Genomic DNA, 18,811 nt, shown 5'->3' with positions numbered 1-18,811 from the left:
TGCATTTTTATATATTTAAAGTATAAGACCTTCTCGTTACTTTTGGTATTATGACTGAGAACTATTGCTATTTTGTGTGATTTCTCTAAATCTTTACGTCTAATCTTAAGGCAGCACTCACACTAGCTCAGAGAACATAGAATACAAATCAGGGGGGAACCTACCTACAGTGGTCGGGTAACGGGTGTTAAACTCGCGAGTCACTGTATTTATTACCATTGTTTAGCGAAAAGAGCATCCCCTATCATTCATTATCCGGTAGACCTTGCCGTTTGTTTTATCACATTGAAGTTGTATAAACTGATGAATCGTATTTAACCCGTTAATGGCTATTACAATATTTTGCTGCCCTTATAATTAGACAAACATATGAAATATTATTTTGAAAATATTAAAAGTAGAGACAAAAATAATATTTCGGTTAACTCTATTTTTAGTGCTCTGAATTAATTGAAACTTTGGTTACTGTTATAATCCAAACCTAAACAACGTAAAGAGCGTCGGCGGCTCAGGGGTCAAGCACTTGATTTGCAATCTGCATGTCCTGGGTTTGAATCCCGCCATGTACCAATACGTTTTTCGATTTCCGATTTACATATGTACATTCATCCGATGTTCTTACGGTGAAGGAAAACATCGTGATGCAACCTGCACATATCTGAGAAGAAATTCAAAGATATGTGTGAAATCAACCAACCCGCATTTGGCCAGCGTGGTTGACTATGTCCTAATCACCCTTAACTTGGGGTAGGCTCCGAGCCCCTCGGTGGGAACGTATAGTGAGCTGATGATGATGAAACAACGTAACCAATTTCGACTGCAGTGAAACTTATATTGATACATATTGTTGTCCCTATTTTCTTAAAGATAATATGAGGGACAATAATGTATCGAAACGCATAATTATTATTGACGTTATTTAACGTATCACATTATCTTAGTTGATGAGTCCCATTCATGTAGAATTTACTAGTTATTTGTGCCCAGACTTTTATCCATTTAATATATCTATATTAATATAAACTCAGAAACTAGTGAAGCGGATTAAATAATTCATATTACTTATGAATAAATAAAAGATTTATTGCCTAACTTTCGTTTCAAGTTAAAGGAAAACAATCGATGTGTACTAAACTTTAAATGTATGATAAATTCTAGTGATATACAAAAAAAGTATATCCGTAAGGTTTTAATTATATTTAAAAAGATACTTCTAGGATAATTTGAGCAGAATGAAATATGTTCATATTAAAAGCATTGTAAAATATGAACACAATGTTAGTGTAACGACGCGTATACTGTAAAACGATAAGGACATTAAGAGGATTGTTCTTTTGTGATAGTCACGATACGCTGACATGTGGGCATTATCACCATGATCTTGTAGTTAGAAATTTTATCTATACTAAATTATATATACAGCTTCGTCTGCTCTATATTAAAAAATATATTATGTGAATATAAAACTTTATCAAAAAAAAATTTAAGTTAAATATTTCAAAACCGTATGCCAACCGTTTGGCAGCCGCCCAGACAATTACATGCATCTGGCAAAAAGTAACGACTTACCTAACAAACAAGTTATAGCTCCGACAAACGATAAATATCCTTAGTTCCGTGCTCGAAATAGCTTACTATTTTTTTTAAATATTCCTAAAAATATATTAACGCTATGTATAAAACCTAGTATTCAAAGATTTTTGGGTTATATGAATCGTGCAACAACAGTAAGCAAGCGTAATAACAATTTAAAAGACTGTAAATGCTCACTTAAATAATACTTACTGAGATTTCTCTTAAAAATCTATTTTGAAGTGCTTTCGTACCGTTGGTTTCTGAAACCAAAACCTATGTATAAAACATATCGTTATCTCTGTCATTATCTTTGACAATACATAGAATTTTATGTTAATTTCCACGCGTACTTTTTCGAAATGTAAATGAAATAAAAAAAAATATTTAAATGTAAAATGGAAAATTTTATTCGTATTCAAAGTCGCAAACTAAGGCATAAATTAAATCATGAATAAATCATATTCAATACGAAATTCAAACGTCCTTTGATTACTAACTGAGCTTTTAATTCAATTTCCTCCGAGACGTCTCCAAGCTCTTTTCAGACTTGCAATGAATAAATGTTTATTATTGTGTGTCAATATTACCTCCATTCCACCTCCTCCCCCTGGGACGGTTTGCAAACAGCTTTTCTCTAGGAATAAACTATTTTCCTTTTTGATTTAATGGCGAAAAAAATGTTTTCCGAAGTTGATTTTCACAGAGTCAAAGATTAATTTATTTCATTAAAGCAATTAATAAATAGTTCGTGTAATTTTAAAAACTGGCAAAGAAGAACGAGAACGAACGAGGACATTGATTTTCGCTTAAAATAATGTTGTAAAGGCAGCAATCCATACGATTTTCACTTTTTTTTAATTCATTACTCTTCTAGAGTTAAAATTTTATAATCGAAAACTAACACAATAATCGAAAAAATAATACAATAATCTAAATCTAATCTAATCTAATCTAATATATACTCTAATCTTATATAACATATAATATAATCTAATATAATAATCAGAAAAAATAAAATAACATTATTATTATAATTAGTGTAATATTCTTTCTTCATTGTTATTCGAAGCCAAATTGCTGTGTGAAAGCTAATTGAAATTAAATAACACGAAGATTTCTTAGTAAAGATTGTTTTGCCCTTGATTTTCAAACTACCGGGAGGCGGCTAACTTCCCTCGCTTTTGCTCTTTCAAAACATGCATTCAATACTGTCGGGAGAGGGTCCGGATGCAATGTCAAGGTCGGGTGAAGAGCAACATATCGAAGTATTATTGACGCGCAGAAACATTTTATTTACTTCGTCGAATTTTAAAACGATCAATACAAAAATGCTGTTATATTGCCTGGTGTTTTAGAGTATGTTATATTCTACTTTGTTATAAATAATACTCGTAGGTGTAATAAAAAACTTTTAACTCATTTATGCTATTATATATTAACTCCTTGGTTGTTAAGAAAATAAAAAAAAGGTTTGTAGTTACTACTCACTAGTAGTTTTTATTAAATATAATACCATCAATGTTTTCTTTTCATTATGAATTATTTGCAACTACGGGGGTTACACTCCTAAGTAGTTAGTGCTACCCTCATATTCAGGAACAGTATGTGGCACGGCAATTCATAAAGTGATTCTAAATAAAAAAATGCTAAATTATTCGAAAATGAACTTTATTTCAAATTTTTATCTACGTGTTCTTTGAATGTAATAGTTTTGCGGAAGTAATTTAATTCTCATTTTCTTCTGAAAGAGAAGACATTTAGTTGAAGTGTACTTAGCATTCGGAATGACAAAGTCTGACAGGGGAGGGACTTAGATTGTTTATTTTGCTCTTAGGTCTCGCAATGGCGACTCTATAGTGGATAGAGACGCCGGGCTAATCAAACATTCCATTTTTAAAAATAAGATATCCGTCAGTTTGTTTTTCTTTTGTATCCATTTTTATTTAAATCTTTCCGTCTCTTTGTCCTCATATTTTATGGAAAATATTTTTTCACAAGTGGTACATAAATATGCGATTTTTTTTATTATAATTTATTTATTATATAATATTTATAGTCTGTTAATTAATAATACACTTATATATTATGTTAAATGAGTATATTAAATACTAAACATTAAAAATTAAAGCTACGAGATTAATAACTTAAAAAGAAACTTAAGAAGAGTTTGTTTGAGAGAGAAGTTGTTTGATAACCAAAATGTTATCAAACAACAATAAGCAATCAAAAAGTTACATGTCAAAATTGAAACGCGCGCAAGTTACAGGAAGTGATCGACTTGACAACGTATAGTCATAACTTCAATTTGATTTTGACGGATTATACGTTGATTCATAAAATATACGATCGCAGACCGTGTGTTCGAAGGGTGCGAATATACATGGGGATGACGAGTGAAAGGATGCGCGCGCAGGATATTGACGCATGCGCAAAGTAAATTTTAGTCTTTAGAACTTCTACAACTCGGTCGATAACTTGAAAGGGCGCAGGGGCGCGCATGCGGAACCCTCTTTGACTGAGAATCAAGTCTAATAGCGACATGGCTGACAGCGAGTTTGAAGAATTTCGTCGAGTTTTCGATAAATTACCGCAGCATATCAAAGCCCCATCATCATTTTACTCGTGAGTAATCTTTCTTATGTTATTACCATATAATCACAGCGCACCCTTCAGTTATGCGAATGTTTAACCTGATGACGACTAGTCTTGTGAAAAATATTAATAGAAAATGTTAACAGGTTTTTATAGTTTACTTAATAAGATTTGCTTTTGAAATATTTAAGATTGGTGCCAAATGTGGGATTGGTGGACGAATCGCCATCATCCAAAAGTGATGGTTCACCAGAAGATGATAAAGGGGGGGTTGGAGATGCCGAAACGGTAAACAGCTCAACAGGAGCTGCGGATGCTTCGGCAGCAAATCAAGGCGACGTCACCGATTCACAATGCAGTCCTAGACATCAAAATTTTACCAACGGCGAAAGAAAACGAAGAAAACTTCCAGAAATACCAAAGAATAGAAAATGTAAGTTAATATTATTTATTGCTATTTTCTTACTATATAAATAACCACAGTTAAGGTAAAGGTCGTGTCGTGTGGGAAGCTGGCGTTATTTTTACATTTTGCTTCTGCGCTCTGCGATTTTTGATGCACAGATATTTTTACCAACACGTGTAACTATGCCTCTTCATTGTTAAGCATTTGCGATTTATTATCAATATGTGTTTGTTACATGTTTTTACATACAATGTTAAATGAATCCTGTACCTAATATATGTGGTTAACTCCTTAACAAGACTGTCATCAAAAATATTTTTATTTAACATTGATTGGTAACATTAGACGAAAAGAATGATATTGGAAAAAATCTTTTAGGTATCACCCCATTGTGGCTCTATGTATTTCCGGACAATTTTCTCTTCAACCCACAATTCTGATAATTTATGGATATCATGATGATGTTTAATTATGATGACAAAATTGATTAGTAAAATTAAAAATTGCAAAATAAAAATAATAAGCATACAATTGCCTAGGCAGAAAGGAAGACCCGTTTACCTTTATCTATTTACATAAAATAGAGTATAATTTACAAAAGAATATATCTAAACCTAGAAATTCTCTCAAATGGGAAATGTCATGTTGAAAGTATGAGTTAAAGTAAATTACAAATAGACAACCTTAATAAAATCAGGTTGCATTCACGAAAACCACACATTGTATTAAACTCAGATGTAAATGAAGAAATGTTGCATATACATACGGAACTTTTTGTACTTTTTTTTTACTTTTAATTTTTATATTTTAATATTTAGAATATTATATTTAATTGTTCCTTTTTTCCATTCCAAAATTGTAGTTGTTAATAAATCTTTAAATAATGCATGCAATTTCTGGTATTTTCCTCCTTTTATAATATTTTCACTTTAATTTTTATTATGTTATTTCCCAAATTTTATGTAAATCCTATCGTTTGTTTCCGTCTTCTTTACTTTTCTTCGTCTTTAAACAATATTATTTTGTCTAAATTAGTCCTACTAATTTACTTAACTTTATTTACATAGTACTAAAGTATTTAACCTTTTGAAATTATTTTCATTGATTTTACTATATCTAAATAATTTGAAGATTCAACTTTGCGTTTACTTCATTTTGACCTAAGCTTTTGTTTCATGATTTTACTTTTTCGTTTTAATTATTTATGTTAAATTTTGTTTTCGTAATTAGTATAAGTAATATAACACTAATAAGTTATTTATACTATGTCCCTGCTTTGTATTAAATATTTTATCCAGACGACAACAGAATATATTATGAGGGGCGTTCATCATATAGTTTTAGGGTAGTAGAGAATCTAAAAATACTTAATGATATGTATAATATACAGGGTGTCCCAAATGGTTACGTACATAGGAAGGGGGATGATAGGGGTGGTCACAAGGGTCACCAGAAAAATAAAATAAAAATTCCCCTCTGGGTATTAAAAAAAATAAATGGCATTTTTAAAAAATTTAACACCTTCTGGGGCAATTTTAATATTCTTTAAAATTTGTAACCTTTGTACCTTCATTTGGCTTTATTAATATGACGTAATAAATTTTCCAGCTACAGTCATGGGTTCAAATCAGCCCGCTTCCCTGGCAGATGAATTAGGGGCACTATCAGGTGGAATAGTTCGCCCGGCAGGTCAAAGTCGACCATTGTTAGTACTGAAGTGTGGATACCTCCTCGACGAAGACTCCAGTCCAGATTCAGAAAGACTACAAAGTCTTGGGGATGTAGACAGCGGCCACAGTACTGCACATTCACCTATCGATACCGGCCCAAAGAGCTTATCGCCAACGCCACTTCAACAAAATGGTTTGTTTGCTATTACAATTTTATTACTGTATGTTTGATTTATATGTAGATGTATTCCAGATTGTTCTCTATGTTTAGACAAACAATAATAATTATTTCAGTGCAATTCGTGGATGCTTACCAATTTTCGTCAAATTGGGGTATATAACAAAACAATTTAATTTTCAACGCTTTATGCCAATACTAAACACTTTAGCCTTTAATATTTATAATTAAAAATTGGCTACGTATTCACATCTAAAGCTGTTTGTAAGCCACGCTTGCCGCCGCAACTAGTGCATCGATATTAGCAGCCTCTGCTCTGGACGCATGTAGTTGTGTTTTTGTACACTGGAACAACGTTATTTTTGAGTGATTCTATCAATAATGCTTCAATTTTAAAAGCATTGCAATTTTGCGTTTTTTCACTGTTATTAAGCTTAATACAATCGTATGCTTCGTACGTAATTATAATTTTTCAAGTAATTTCAGTGTCACCAACCTCAAGCTGCAGCATCAGTGGTACAAATTACTCTGGCAATATGACAACAGTTCCGCACAGCCATCTAGAGATATTAGAAGCGACCCACAGGGGCCTATACAAATTCAATCCTAGACATCACGATGAACTTGAACTAGAAATAGGAGATCCCATTTACGTTCAAAAAGAATGTGAAGATTTATGGTCTGAAGGTAAATACTGGAGGATTATTTATTATTACTTACTCGATTATTGTATTTCTTTCCTTTATTCTTCTTTCTTTCCAGGAGTTAATTTAAGGACTGGCCAGCAAGGAATTTTTCCTTCAGCATATGCAGTCGACATGGAATATAACGACTTTGATCCAGCTAATGTCAAGATTAAAAGGGAAAGATATCTCCTCGGGTAAGTATATACAGTAGGTATAGTGTAAGTTGAATTTTGTCAGCCTTATTGTAGAATGTCAAACACCTTATACCCTGAAGTTCTTCTACTTTAGCGGATGTCCATGCAAATTATATTACTTTAGATTAATCGTAGAAATATTAATATGTCATATAAATTGGTAACCAGGTACATGGGATCAGTTGAGACCTCGGCCCATAAAGGTACAGCTGTTGTATGTCAAGCGGTTAAAAAAATTGTTGGAGATTATACTGGAGATTTCGAAACACAGACGTGTATTTTGGAAGTTTCTGACCAAGGCCTACGCATGGTTGATCGTACAAGACATGAGACGGTACGTTATGGCAATTTAACTATATCCAGCTAAAAAGCCTTCTAAAGAAGCTAGTAACGATTTTTTCCATTTTTTCTTACAATCAACAGAAAGGAGTGAAAGCGCCGTGCCTTGATTATTTCTATTCATTGAAGAACGTATCTTTCTGTGCGTTTCATCCACGTGACCACAGATATCTTGGCTTCATCACTAAACATCCAACTTCACAAAGGTTTGCATGTCACGTTTTTCGAGGGATGGAATCCACAAGACCGGTAGCTGAATCTGTTGGGTAAGTTAAATTAACATTTCTATTAAAAAATTATGAGTACAACTATTCCTTGTTATTATTTGAGTATCCAATGTATATTGTTAAATAAAAAATTGGCACCGAACATATTTAGTTAAATACCTTAAGTTTGAGCATACGAAAAAAATCATAACTATAAAATGTTCAATAATAAGCTATCCAACATAAGATATCCATATCCATGTACAATGTTTGCATCTATGATACAATAACTAATGAGTCACGTCCAGTGGAAAATTCCATTCAACGCAATAAGACATTGCAAAGACATCGCTTTAGTATGTAACTGCACTACTAAGCGTTCATTTGTTATTTCATCGGTTACGTTACGTTACTTATTAATTAATTATTGTTTATATATTATATTTGTAGAGTTCATTAATTACTCGTGATAAATTGCATTGATTTCAGTACTTCTTTAAAAACATTATCAATCGACAAAGAAGTTAGTTCATCACTTTTCACCGATGTTCCTTAATCGTATGCACAAAATGATCTATTTTAGATGAAACCTGATCTAACGAAATCCATTGGAACTCATAAATGACTCACAGTGGTTTTAATTTTTTAACGATTTCCGATTTACATATGTACATTTATCCGACGTTCTTACGGTGAAGGAAAACATCGTGATGCAACCTGCACATATCTTAAAAAATTCAAAGATATGTGTGAAGTCAACCAACCCGCACTTGGCAAGCGTGGTTGACTATGGCCTAATCACCCTTAACTTAGGGTAGGCTCCGAGCCCCTCGGTAGGGACGTAGAGTGAGCTGATGATGATGATTTTTACTGAATAAATAATTAATACAATTTTATTTTGTTACAGGAGAGCATTCCAGAGATTTTATCAGAAGTTTATAGAAACAGCATACCCCATAGAAGACATTTATATAGAATAAGTTTAGTTTAAGGACGTATAACGTATCAATTCAGCAATATTAAAAAGCTTTCACACTTTTGCCGAAGACTAAACGTTAGAGACAACATATTTATATTATATTTTGAATAAAATAATGTACATTTATAGTTAAATGTACTTATCGTAACTGGTTCATAAATAATAATAATTAAGCATATATCTAAAACAACCAGTCAGAAAAATATCTGTGAATACTGGCTTTAAGAAACGATTTATTTCGTTAATAATAGCTATGCCTTCTGAGGATATTTACTTAAGTAAAAAGCAATCACATTTACAGTAATTTTTCATATGTTATATTAAAAAGGACGTGGTTTGTATTAAGGAGTAATAATTGTAATCGATGCCTTGCATTGCGCCTTGCTTGCTAAGGTTATTCTTTATTAAGAGGAGTAAAATTAATATATAAATAAAAATAAGGAAAACAGTGAGATCTCTAATAATTCTTTTGATTTACTTTAAAACATAATGTAGAACAAAATTATAGGTTTTTTTTTGTAAACCTTTTATTTTTTTTTTATTTAAAGTACCTAAAAAGACATGGATGTTATATCGATTGGATATTCATGTAATCAGTTAAGTGGTACAAAGTGAAGTTTCTTAAGAAAATATCAAATAAATCTCTTATACTGTGATATAAATAATTTTCATTTTTGGATTACGTATTTACATGTTTCAAATTTATCGTCTGTAGGTGAGATTCCACCGCGATATTAGAAACAGACACGGAATAAGTGTAGGTGAAGTATTAAACCACTTAATGCTTATTGACAAGACAAATATTGTATAGAATCGTACTTATTATTAACAATAATAGTTATAACATTATAACAATAATATTATAAAATTTGTCTTTAGACTATTTAATGTTATTATTTTGTATTTCTTTGATGGTTTTGATGTCTAACACCGATCACATTAACAATAAAGCAACTTCACAATAAATTTCATACGAATTTAATGCTTTACATAATTGTAAATAGCTAATAAAATGCCCCATTATTATTGCAAAAGATGCCTGATTATAAAATCATAATATTAAAATATCGTAATATAAAAATTTAAATAAAATTCATAGTTGTTACAAAATTAAAAAAAAAATACATTTCACGATAAACACAGTGTTTATAAATTGTGTATTTTGTAAATATAAATCATTTAAAGATCCACAGCTAAATTTGGGCAAAGCAGAAACGCTGTGACTCATAACAAATAATGAGAGTAATATTTATTTTTCCAGTACTGTCTAATTGTTTAACATAGAATAGAATTAAAGTTATTCTGTATTACATGGAAATTAATTGTTTTATTTATTCCTTAACCATTCCATCAATTAAATCATCATCATCAGCTCATTATAAGTCCCCACTGAGGGGCTCGGAGCCTACCCTAAGGGTGATAAGGCCATAGTCAACCACGTTGGCCAAGTGCGGGTTGGTTAAATTCACACATATCTTTGAATTTCTTCTCAGATATGTCCAGGTTGCATCACTATGTTTTCCATCACCGTAAGAATGTCGGATGTAAATATGTAAATCGAAGAACACATTGGTACATAGCAATATTCGAACCCAAGATCTGCCCATTACGAAAGAAGTCTATCTGAAGAAATACAAAGATATGTGTGAAGTCAACCAACCCTCACTAGGCCAGAGTGGTTTACTGCCATAACCACGCTGGTTATCCCTAACCCCTAATGTTTAAAAGCAATCATCCATCAAGTAGCAAATATTCAGAAAGTTCAGTGGTGGTGATGGTGAACCCGCTTTCTCATTCATTTTGCCCAAAATTTAATGAATAAACTTTTATAAAACTAGATGGCGCTATTAAAAATATTAATTATTTCACCAAGAGATGTCGCTACTATGTACTTTTAAGCTAAACGAGCACGTGGTTGCCCCTGAAATTCAACTTTGCGCAACTTCACCGCAACACAAATCTGACAACTTTTGACGAAGTACTACCGCATAGTGACGTAGTGAAAACCTAGATATGGCTCTCTCGTACGCATTTCTTATGCTAGAATTTTTTTGAAGTATTCGACTCCATTTACTTTTCATTATATAGATACCTAATTTTGATACATTACTTTAAATATAAAATCTGTAAAACGACCTATTTCGGAGATTAATCTCTATATCTTTTAGATTAAGTCGTTTTTCGTGACCTCTTTTTGGTTACTATGTTGTGATAAGCTATGAATTAAAATACGACTTTAACTATCATGTGGGTTATTTATGCCGAATGATTTTAGTATATTTTTAATAAAAATTAAAAATTAGGCTACACTGGTAGTTATTTAAAAATTGGTACAAAAATGTCAGCGAAGGCTTCTGTCTTTTAAAGTTTTGTCACAACGTCTTTTTCCTTTAGAAGCCCAGCATTTCAAAACAAGTTATTTACGGCGCTATTTTTTAGATTCACACATGAATCCTTATCCAAACAAAAGTGTTATAAGACTTTAGAGTATATTAAATTTGCCATTTATGGTACACAATTCTGAGAAATGTTTAAGAAAATATCACGATTACAAACAATAAATATAACTGAAAAATAAACTCGCGGGACGGGTTCGGCTGTTTTTACAATGTTTTTACTAATAGAAGGGACATCGCTGGAAAGGGTACTGATTATGACAAACAAGAGATCAAACGTAGGTATATACTTTACCACCCGGGCGAATTGGGACGGGTCGCTCGTTATTCATTAATTCAACCATCATCATAAAGTTAATATTAAAATTATTTTAAATTACTTGTGCGTTATAATTGGCAATTATTTTCATCTTGTAGACTAGTCTAATAGTCTAGTTATATAAAAAGATCTAGTTAAAGCGCACTTACTAATGTTTACGTAAACTGTAAAAATATTCGTGGGACAAAACTATAACGATTAAGTTACAAATAGTATGAACATTATTACTAAAAATATGATAAATATAATTAGCTCTTAGTAAATTCTAAACAATATTATGGTTTGCAAATCTTTGTTATTTTAGGTGTAGATTCTATTCAAAACGGGTTCAATGACACTGAGGTTTGAAATTTAGGTCAAAAATATATGCAGTGTTCAAACAAAACGTTACAATAAAGCAAGTAAAATATATAATAACTGAAACTTCAAATACGAGTACGTTTTCCCAACGTTAGTGAATTCTTTATAAGGAAATGTGTTCACATATTGTTTTACTTTACTTTCTTCCGGATTTGTTGTTTGAAACTTACAAACAACACTTAGAAAGTAGGTTGTTGTTCAAAGGCAGAAAGCAACAATACATATAGTTTTTAAGATTTACATAGAGGTTACATAATAATTCTGACTTTATGTTATTACCAAAGAAAGATGGATTTTAAACTATAGAGTCAATATCAAAAGCGTCAATAGCCTAATGGTTAAGGATACGGATTTCCGACCACGAGGTCGGGGGTTCGAATCCCGCCATTCGACTATTGTCGTAAACCATATCCTAGCACAAGCCTAGAGCTTAGTTGGAATGGTAAAAGAAATATTAGTAAATTTTCAAAAAAAATCTGCTAATATTTTATAAAATATATATATATATATATATATATCCGTTTATTAGCAGTCTTTCTTATTAGGAAAGGATGGGAAGTGGAAGTAGACTTTCCGGATGAGAGGATGCATGGAAAAGGAAAATATTTTCTTTCTGTGCTTCTTATCCTCTGTCGATTAAAGGTAGGCAACGCATATGCAAATGCGTATGTCTATGGGCAACGGTCACTTCGCTATTTCAGCGATTTCAGGTGACCTCTCGCTCGTTTGCCACCTTATGATATAAAAAAAATCCGCAGCCTAATTCGTCTTAAGTTCTTTAATGTACGGTATCAATATTTTGACAGATTCTCTCTATACCAATGCAAGTTATTAAACTTACAAAAACTTCTACCGAGGAAAATAAGTAACGTAGAGTTTGTCGCTAATTAAGCAAGCTGACACTAGATACCAGACGCAGAGTGCAAGGAATGGACCACGAATACTCATCGTCACCTACTAAGCGATATAGATGCGCAAATTTTTCAACAAAAATGATAAATACGTCTTGCTTCATCGAGTTGACTGCTAGGCGATGTCGTTTATCAATCATTCAGTTGAAAAAACAATACTCGACTTGTCGGTGAATCGACCGAAAGTGGTCCACTCGTGAATTCCGGGACGGGTTGTAACGATATGACTGATGAGCTTTATGTGTACGAAGCGATGAGCAACAGCAAACTATTATTATAAAACAGAAAGTTTTGTACCTAATGGCTAAACTGTGGAACTACTGAAGTTTATAATAATCAACATAAAGAGCTACTTTATCGTTTATACAATATCAAAATGAAGGCTATTACTGAAATATAGTTGAAAAAATAATAAAAATATGTAGTTTACATATATTAACTTACGAACTCTAAATTTAGCTGTGAATGGAAGTCATTAATAATTTTGCACATTTGTACTATTATAATTTTACCAACTTTTAATTCCACTTTGACTTATTTATTACGCTTGCTAGTCTATAATTGTAGATAGGTATTGAAACTTAAAGTAAAATAACCTGAGTTGAACCCACTAAATGTACTAAAAGGGTACTAGGGAGGAATGGTGGCGCCTTGTTCACTGATACCTGATGGCTATAACCACTCTGGAAAGACAGCAACGATAAAAAGAATATAGAACTTAAAAATACACGACAAATGGCGTCATTTAAATTTTCGTCAGAAAGCTACTGTTGCCATTTCGCTTACTTTTTTTTTATATCATAAGGAGGCAAACCAGCGAGCGGCCACCTGAAATCGCTGAAATAGCGAAGTGACCGTTGCCATATACATACTCAATTGCATATGCGTTGCCTACCTTTAATCGACAGAGGAAAGGATGCACAGAGAGAAAATATTTACCCCTTCCATGCATCCTCTCATCCAGAAGTCCACTTCCTCTTCTCATCTTTTCCTTATAAGAAAAAGGGTGGGAAGGGAAAGAGGACTAAACTAGGCCTCCGGGACGCACACTAATCAGACTGAACACGGAACTGCTTCCACTTCACGCCTGTCTTCTGTGTGGTCGTGGTATTTCACCGGGCGAGCCTGGCCAATTCGTGCGAAAATGTTAAAGCGGGCTCTACCACTGTTAAAAACTCCGTGTACAAAAGTATTTTTATATTAAAATGAAACATTATAATTGATCATATAATTTATTGGATCACAGAACTAAATTTCGTACAATGTTTCTACATGTTTTAAAGTTCAGTTTGAGCAACATTAATCACACCGATACCATAAAATTTTGATTCAAGGAAGAATAAGATACTAGAGACAGTTATCTTTATACACATAAGTTTAAACATACTATTCAAATTTCATTTAAACAAGAAACACACACAACATGACATTATAAAGAAAAAACGTCCATCAAACATACGTAAATTCAATAAAAAATATTTTTTCCTTCTATATATTTTGAACTCTTAATTACGATTTCTATTGGTAACATTGCACACTGATGATACTTCATTTTATTTATGACAACGTCCGTGTATTGAAAAATTATATCATTAGATTTATAGACATTGTACCAGTTAACCACAGAATGTATTTATAACGGTTATATAAATATTGAAAAACAATTGAACTACAAACACTCGATGAAAATTTTTATTACATAAATATAACTCTATATTTTATATGCAACATGTATTAAAAATATTTTGAATTAAGTTTGTACTTCAAATTAATTATAAATACTTTTGTATTTATTTATGCACTTAGTTAAAGCTACATGGTAAGTGACGTATTTTAAAGTCATCTGTAAATTACAAGACATGTTAATATTTATCTCTTTCGAATTTACGCTTTGGAAAACAGCCAGTTTGTATGGTATAGTCCTGAAAGACTGCCAGAGGCGTTCTAATATTTTTTTGGCGATATAATTAATTTCACCTTTATTCTGTTACTACTTTTATTATCGTATATTGCTTTGGTTTTGGGTGCGATTATCATAAAGATGTGCATTGAATTATATTCCTTCATAGGTTCTTGTCAAATCTAATGCTATTATTTTTCTATGTATAAAAGCGAATTTAAGGTACGAAGTATCTTCAACAGTTTCACATAATCCCACTTTGATATATAAACATTCTTTAGAAATTAAAACGATTCCAGTACTACAACATCGTCTGCGTTTCCGTCGCAAAGTTTATGTATGTATTTCTATCTCGCTCGCACAGGTCAATAAGATACTGAAAGCGGCGTGGTGCGACCCCGATTTCAGCGGGAATTTACTTTTACTTTCAACGATAAATATCGCCCAACATATCGCTCGATCTGTTGCGCGACTCCCTCTTTCCGTTACGATAGTATCGAGACACGCCTCATCAGTGCAACGCCACGTGAAATTCTAGAGTAGAGTTAGTACGTTATTTCTGAATCGCTTTTCACACACGCTACAATCATAACATAGTTATTGAATTAATTAGTATTGAAATAGGTTCTATGACACAATAAACTATTTCTTAACATAATATGCGAGCACAATTTTATAAATAATTTAAAACACTTAATTTTTTTTTAATTAACATTATTAAGTATTACATACACAACCTGAAACAATAATATATACGTAGAATTTAAATAACAATTCAAATGTATATTATTTTTAATATGGACGACACAAAGACAATAAAAATTTTCGAGTAACTTTTATATAATATTAAACATACTGAAACTCGAAAAAAAAAACCTTAAAAATATCATAGTTTAAGAGTAACAAGAATTAAAATTTTACAAAAACGTAAAGCCCAAAATTTGGCACCATATAGGTTAAAATATATTTTACATTAATAAACATACAGTAAAAGTCAATAAAAATCAACATATACTAAACTCACGCAGTTCAATTATATACTCTATATACTTGAAATACATTATACATAAAGTAATTATGATTTAAAAATAATATCTTACATTTTAATTGGCATGACAGTGTGCTGACAGGCGTTATAACTCTTGAAAAGGAATAATTATTAGAATGCTTGATTGCATGGAATACGCTACGTGGTTTCAATAAGGAATATGTACATAATATGTTTACTATCGAAAATGGGAGGCGGTATGTTATCGATGTTTGTTTAGATATATTATATCAATATGCCTTTTATATGTTATTTTAAACCGTCAACACTTTATATAAAAAGTTTTCAATCCGCTCTTTCGAATATTAATTTATGAAATGTGTATTAATATTGATTTCATTTATTTATATACTTATTTTAATAATTTATATTAGTTTTTTCTAGTTTTTATTTACTTCACAATATAATTTGTTTAAATGTTACTAGATTTTATTTAAGTGTGATTTAGAATTTGGTTTCGCTAGCGAGGTTTACGGACGGCAAGCGCGTATTATGTTACGAGAATTCTTTTCATTTATTTTGTATCCCGCATTTTATTGTGTGACGCTTACCGTCCGCTCCCACGGGAGCTACACTACACAACTACTTACTATCTAGGTGCGATACAATACGAATCCAAGTCTTATAATATTACTTCACTCTTTACATTTACTCTTATCTCTTCTTGAATAGCTTACATGATTTCAACAATAAAAACCCAAAAATAAAATCCTTTCCATTAACTCTGCATACGAATATATAACAAATTTTTAAATATTTCCTTCACAAAATACAAACTTAACATGGTTATAACAATTGGCTACGACTATTTCTGGGTTATGACCATTTGTGGTTTGATATCCATCCAGGATGTATCTACACTCTAAGTGTTCTTTAATATTGAAATATCAACTTTGATTTATCATCACAGCTATATAACACAACGTTATGTTTGTCCGTTTTTTTGCGGTCCATATAATGCTATTTTACTGATTTCCAGATTAAATCTGTGAAGAAACTAGCCCCAAGTTTTACTCGAACTTTGCACACAAATTTAACTATTGACAAGATCAAGTACATTTGAGAGCAAAATAACGGGGTCAATTCATTGGGTTGGGTTACAATTAATAGACATCAACACATAAATATATAAAATCAAAATTCTGAACTTGATATTATCCAGGGATATTCATGTTTGGATTAAGCTTGGGATTTGAATAAGTAACGTATGCCAACTGCAGAAATAATTGTATAGTTGTCTCTATTTTTTTAGAGGGAGTAAAAGGGATGACAATATGTTACACAGAAGTCGAAAGTCACGGTAAGAAATATCTAATTCAATGTTTTAAGCAAAAAAAGGGGAATTTGGTTAGAAAGGTCAATTTTTCTATTAACATTTAAAGATACATGAAAACAAGAACATTTACCTCTTTTAACAACATCAATTTATAATCTCATTTAAGAGACAATCAATATTATTAGAAAAATAATTCGCAGGTAAATTCTTAGTTTCATAATATTTTGTCATTTCAAAATAAGATTTAAATAATGAATGTTTCTTAAAGTACCTACGATAACTTTTAATTTTTTTTTGCACACCTTATAACACTTTCTAATACTTTCTCTATATTAGAAATATCATTGAGCAAGATCTGAAAAAGAAGTTTCTTTTCTAATACAATTTGTAATTTATATGTTTATTAAATTGTTACTAATAACTACTTTAAAGTAAAATAAATCTTCTCATTGAATGTTAATCATTTAAAAAAGTGTCTCATTTTTTTTGCAAAGAAGTATAATATACGGTCGATACTTAATAGTCGTATTGTTATTATTTAAATTAGACGTAACCAATATAAGATCTTTAAAAATCGTTTTCATCTAATTAAATGGATTATTATTGTTACATTCCTTCAAATATTGAAAAAAAATGTTTATGATGTCAAACAAAATACAACACCCTACTTTTTGAATATTGATATAAGAAACTATGAAATGTGACTTAATTTTCTTTTTTATCTATAGTCCATACTAATGTTTTATAAATTATTATGATATAATCTTTTAAACAGTGAATATCAAGTTGATAATTATATATGTTTTTGTTTTAATAAACGTTTGAACTATCGATACATACGAGTAGGTAGAAAAAGTGTTCTGTGCAATAAATTTTATATTGAATCGTGATACCCGTGTATACATATCAAATTGAACGAAATAATTTATATAACTAGGGTAATTTTAGTTTATTCTAAATGTTGCTATATAAATATGTATTTACAATATAACCTTACTTATGTACCCATGGTCGTCTTCTACCAAGTTACACGCATACAAGTATATGTTAATAATGAATATTATTTATTTGGAAAGGAAAATATTATATGTTTTTATATATTTGATTATTTTAATAACTTTCTAATTAAAAATCTTGATAATATATTTTAAACATTATTGAGGCTAGCACTATTTCATTTTGCTCTCTAGAAAAAAATATTGAGTTATCGTATTTGAAAATAGGATTCAACCACACTATAGAACTTAAGTTTATGATTAGATACATTAAAAATAGATGACAATGATATAAGATAGGCTTCGTACACACTATCTTTCTTAATAATACCAAGAGGAATAATATTGACTAGATATCTAAACATATTAACATGTAAACTACAGTATAGATGTATTTTCAATATAGAAATTACATTTATTAAGTCTTTGTTTTAATTAAAAAAAAAACATTTATATATAAAAAAAATTCTTGCTAAAAATTTAATTCTGTCAACGAAATCGTAGTTTAAAGTGCTCTTAAATATCTCCAATGTAAATAAACATTATTCAATAGAAACTTATTTATAACAAACGTATTTTAAAATTTGTAGAATAGAACACATCATTTCATATTTTTTGTTTTTTTTTTAACAATTGCCTTTTATTTTAGAAAAAAGGATTATTTATAATTCATTCTACGTGAAACGAAGACATCGCGTATTACTATTTTATCAATAAAAAGCATTTTCATCTAATACAAGATATAGATTGATCTAAAATCCTAATATCGTAACATGCCGGT

The 18,811-nt window shown here is 30.8% G+C and overlaps 1 protein-coding gene across 1 annotated transcript; it reads left to right on the top strand.

The window, feature by feature from the left end:
* The first annotated feature begins 4,114 nt into the window (after positions 1 to 4,114).
* On the top strand, positions 4,115 to 9,266 carry Aplip1 (JNK-interacting protein Aplip1). Its single transcript, XM_013323675.1, has 8 exons — positions 4,115 to 4,197; positions 4,359 to 4,600; positions 6,182 to 6,436; positions 6,908 to 7,108; positions 7,184 to 7,301; positions 7,470 to 7,635; positions 7,725 to 7,906; positions 8,754 to 9,266. The coding sequence occupies exons 1-8, from the start codon at positions 4,115 to 4,117 to the stop codon at positions 8,824 to 8,826; spliced, it is 1,320 nt and encodes a 439-aa protein (XP_013179129.1). The 3' UTR covers positions 8,827 to 9,266.
* The last annotated feature ends 9,545 nt before the right edge of the window (positions 9,267 to 18,811 follow it).

The sequence above is a fragment of the Papilio xuthus genome, unplaced genomic scaffold (assembly GCF_000836235.2).
Source record: "Papilio xuthus unplaced genomic scaffold, Pxut_1.1 DF825017.1, whole genome shotgun sequence".
Classification (NCBI taxonomy): domain Eukaryota; kingdom Metazoa; phylum Arthropoda; class Insecta; order Lepidoptera; family Papilionidae; genus Papilio; species Papilio xuthus.
The sequence above is the reverse complement of the archived record's forward strand: the minus strand, read 5'-3'. Positions and strand labels throughout refer to the sequence as shown.

Bases quoted from the DNA above. Each gene is read 5' to 3' on its own strand.
- Aplip1 (XM_013323675.1), top strand. From the start codon at position 4,115: ATGGCTGACAGCGAGTTTGAAGAATTTCGTCGAGTTTTCGATAAATTA. The intron at 4,601-6,181 runs GTAAGTTAATAT...TAAATTTTCCAG, and splicing joins AATACCAAAGAATAGAAAAT to CTACAGTCATGGGTTCAAAT. The intron at 6,437-6,907 runs GTTTGTTTGCTA...AAGTAATTTCAG, and splicing joins AACGCCACTTCAACAAAATG to TGTCACCAACCTCAAGCTGC.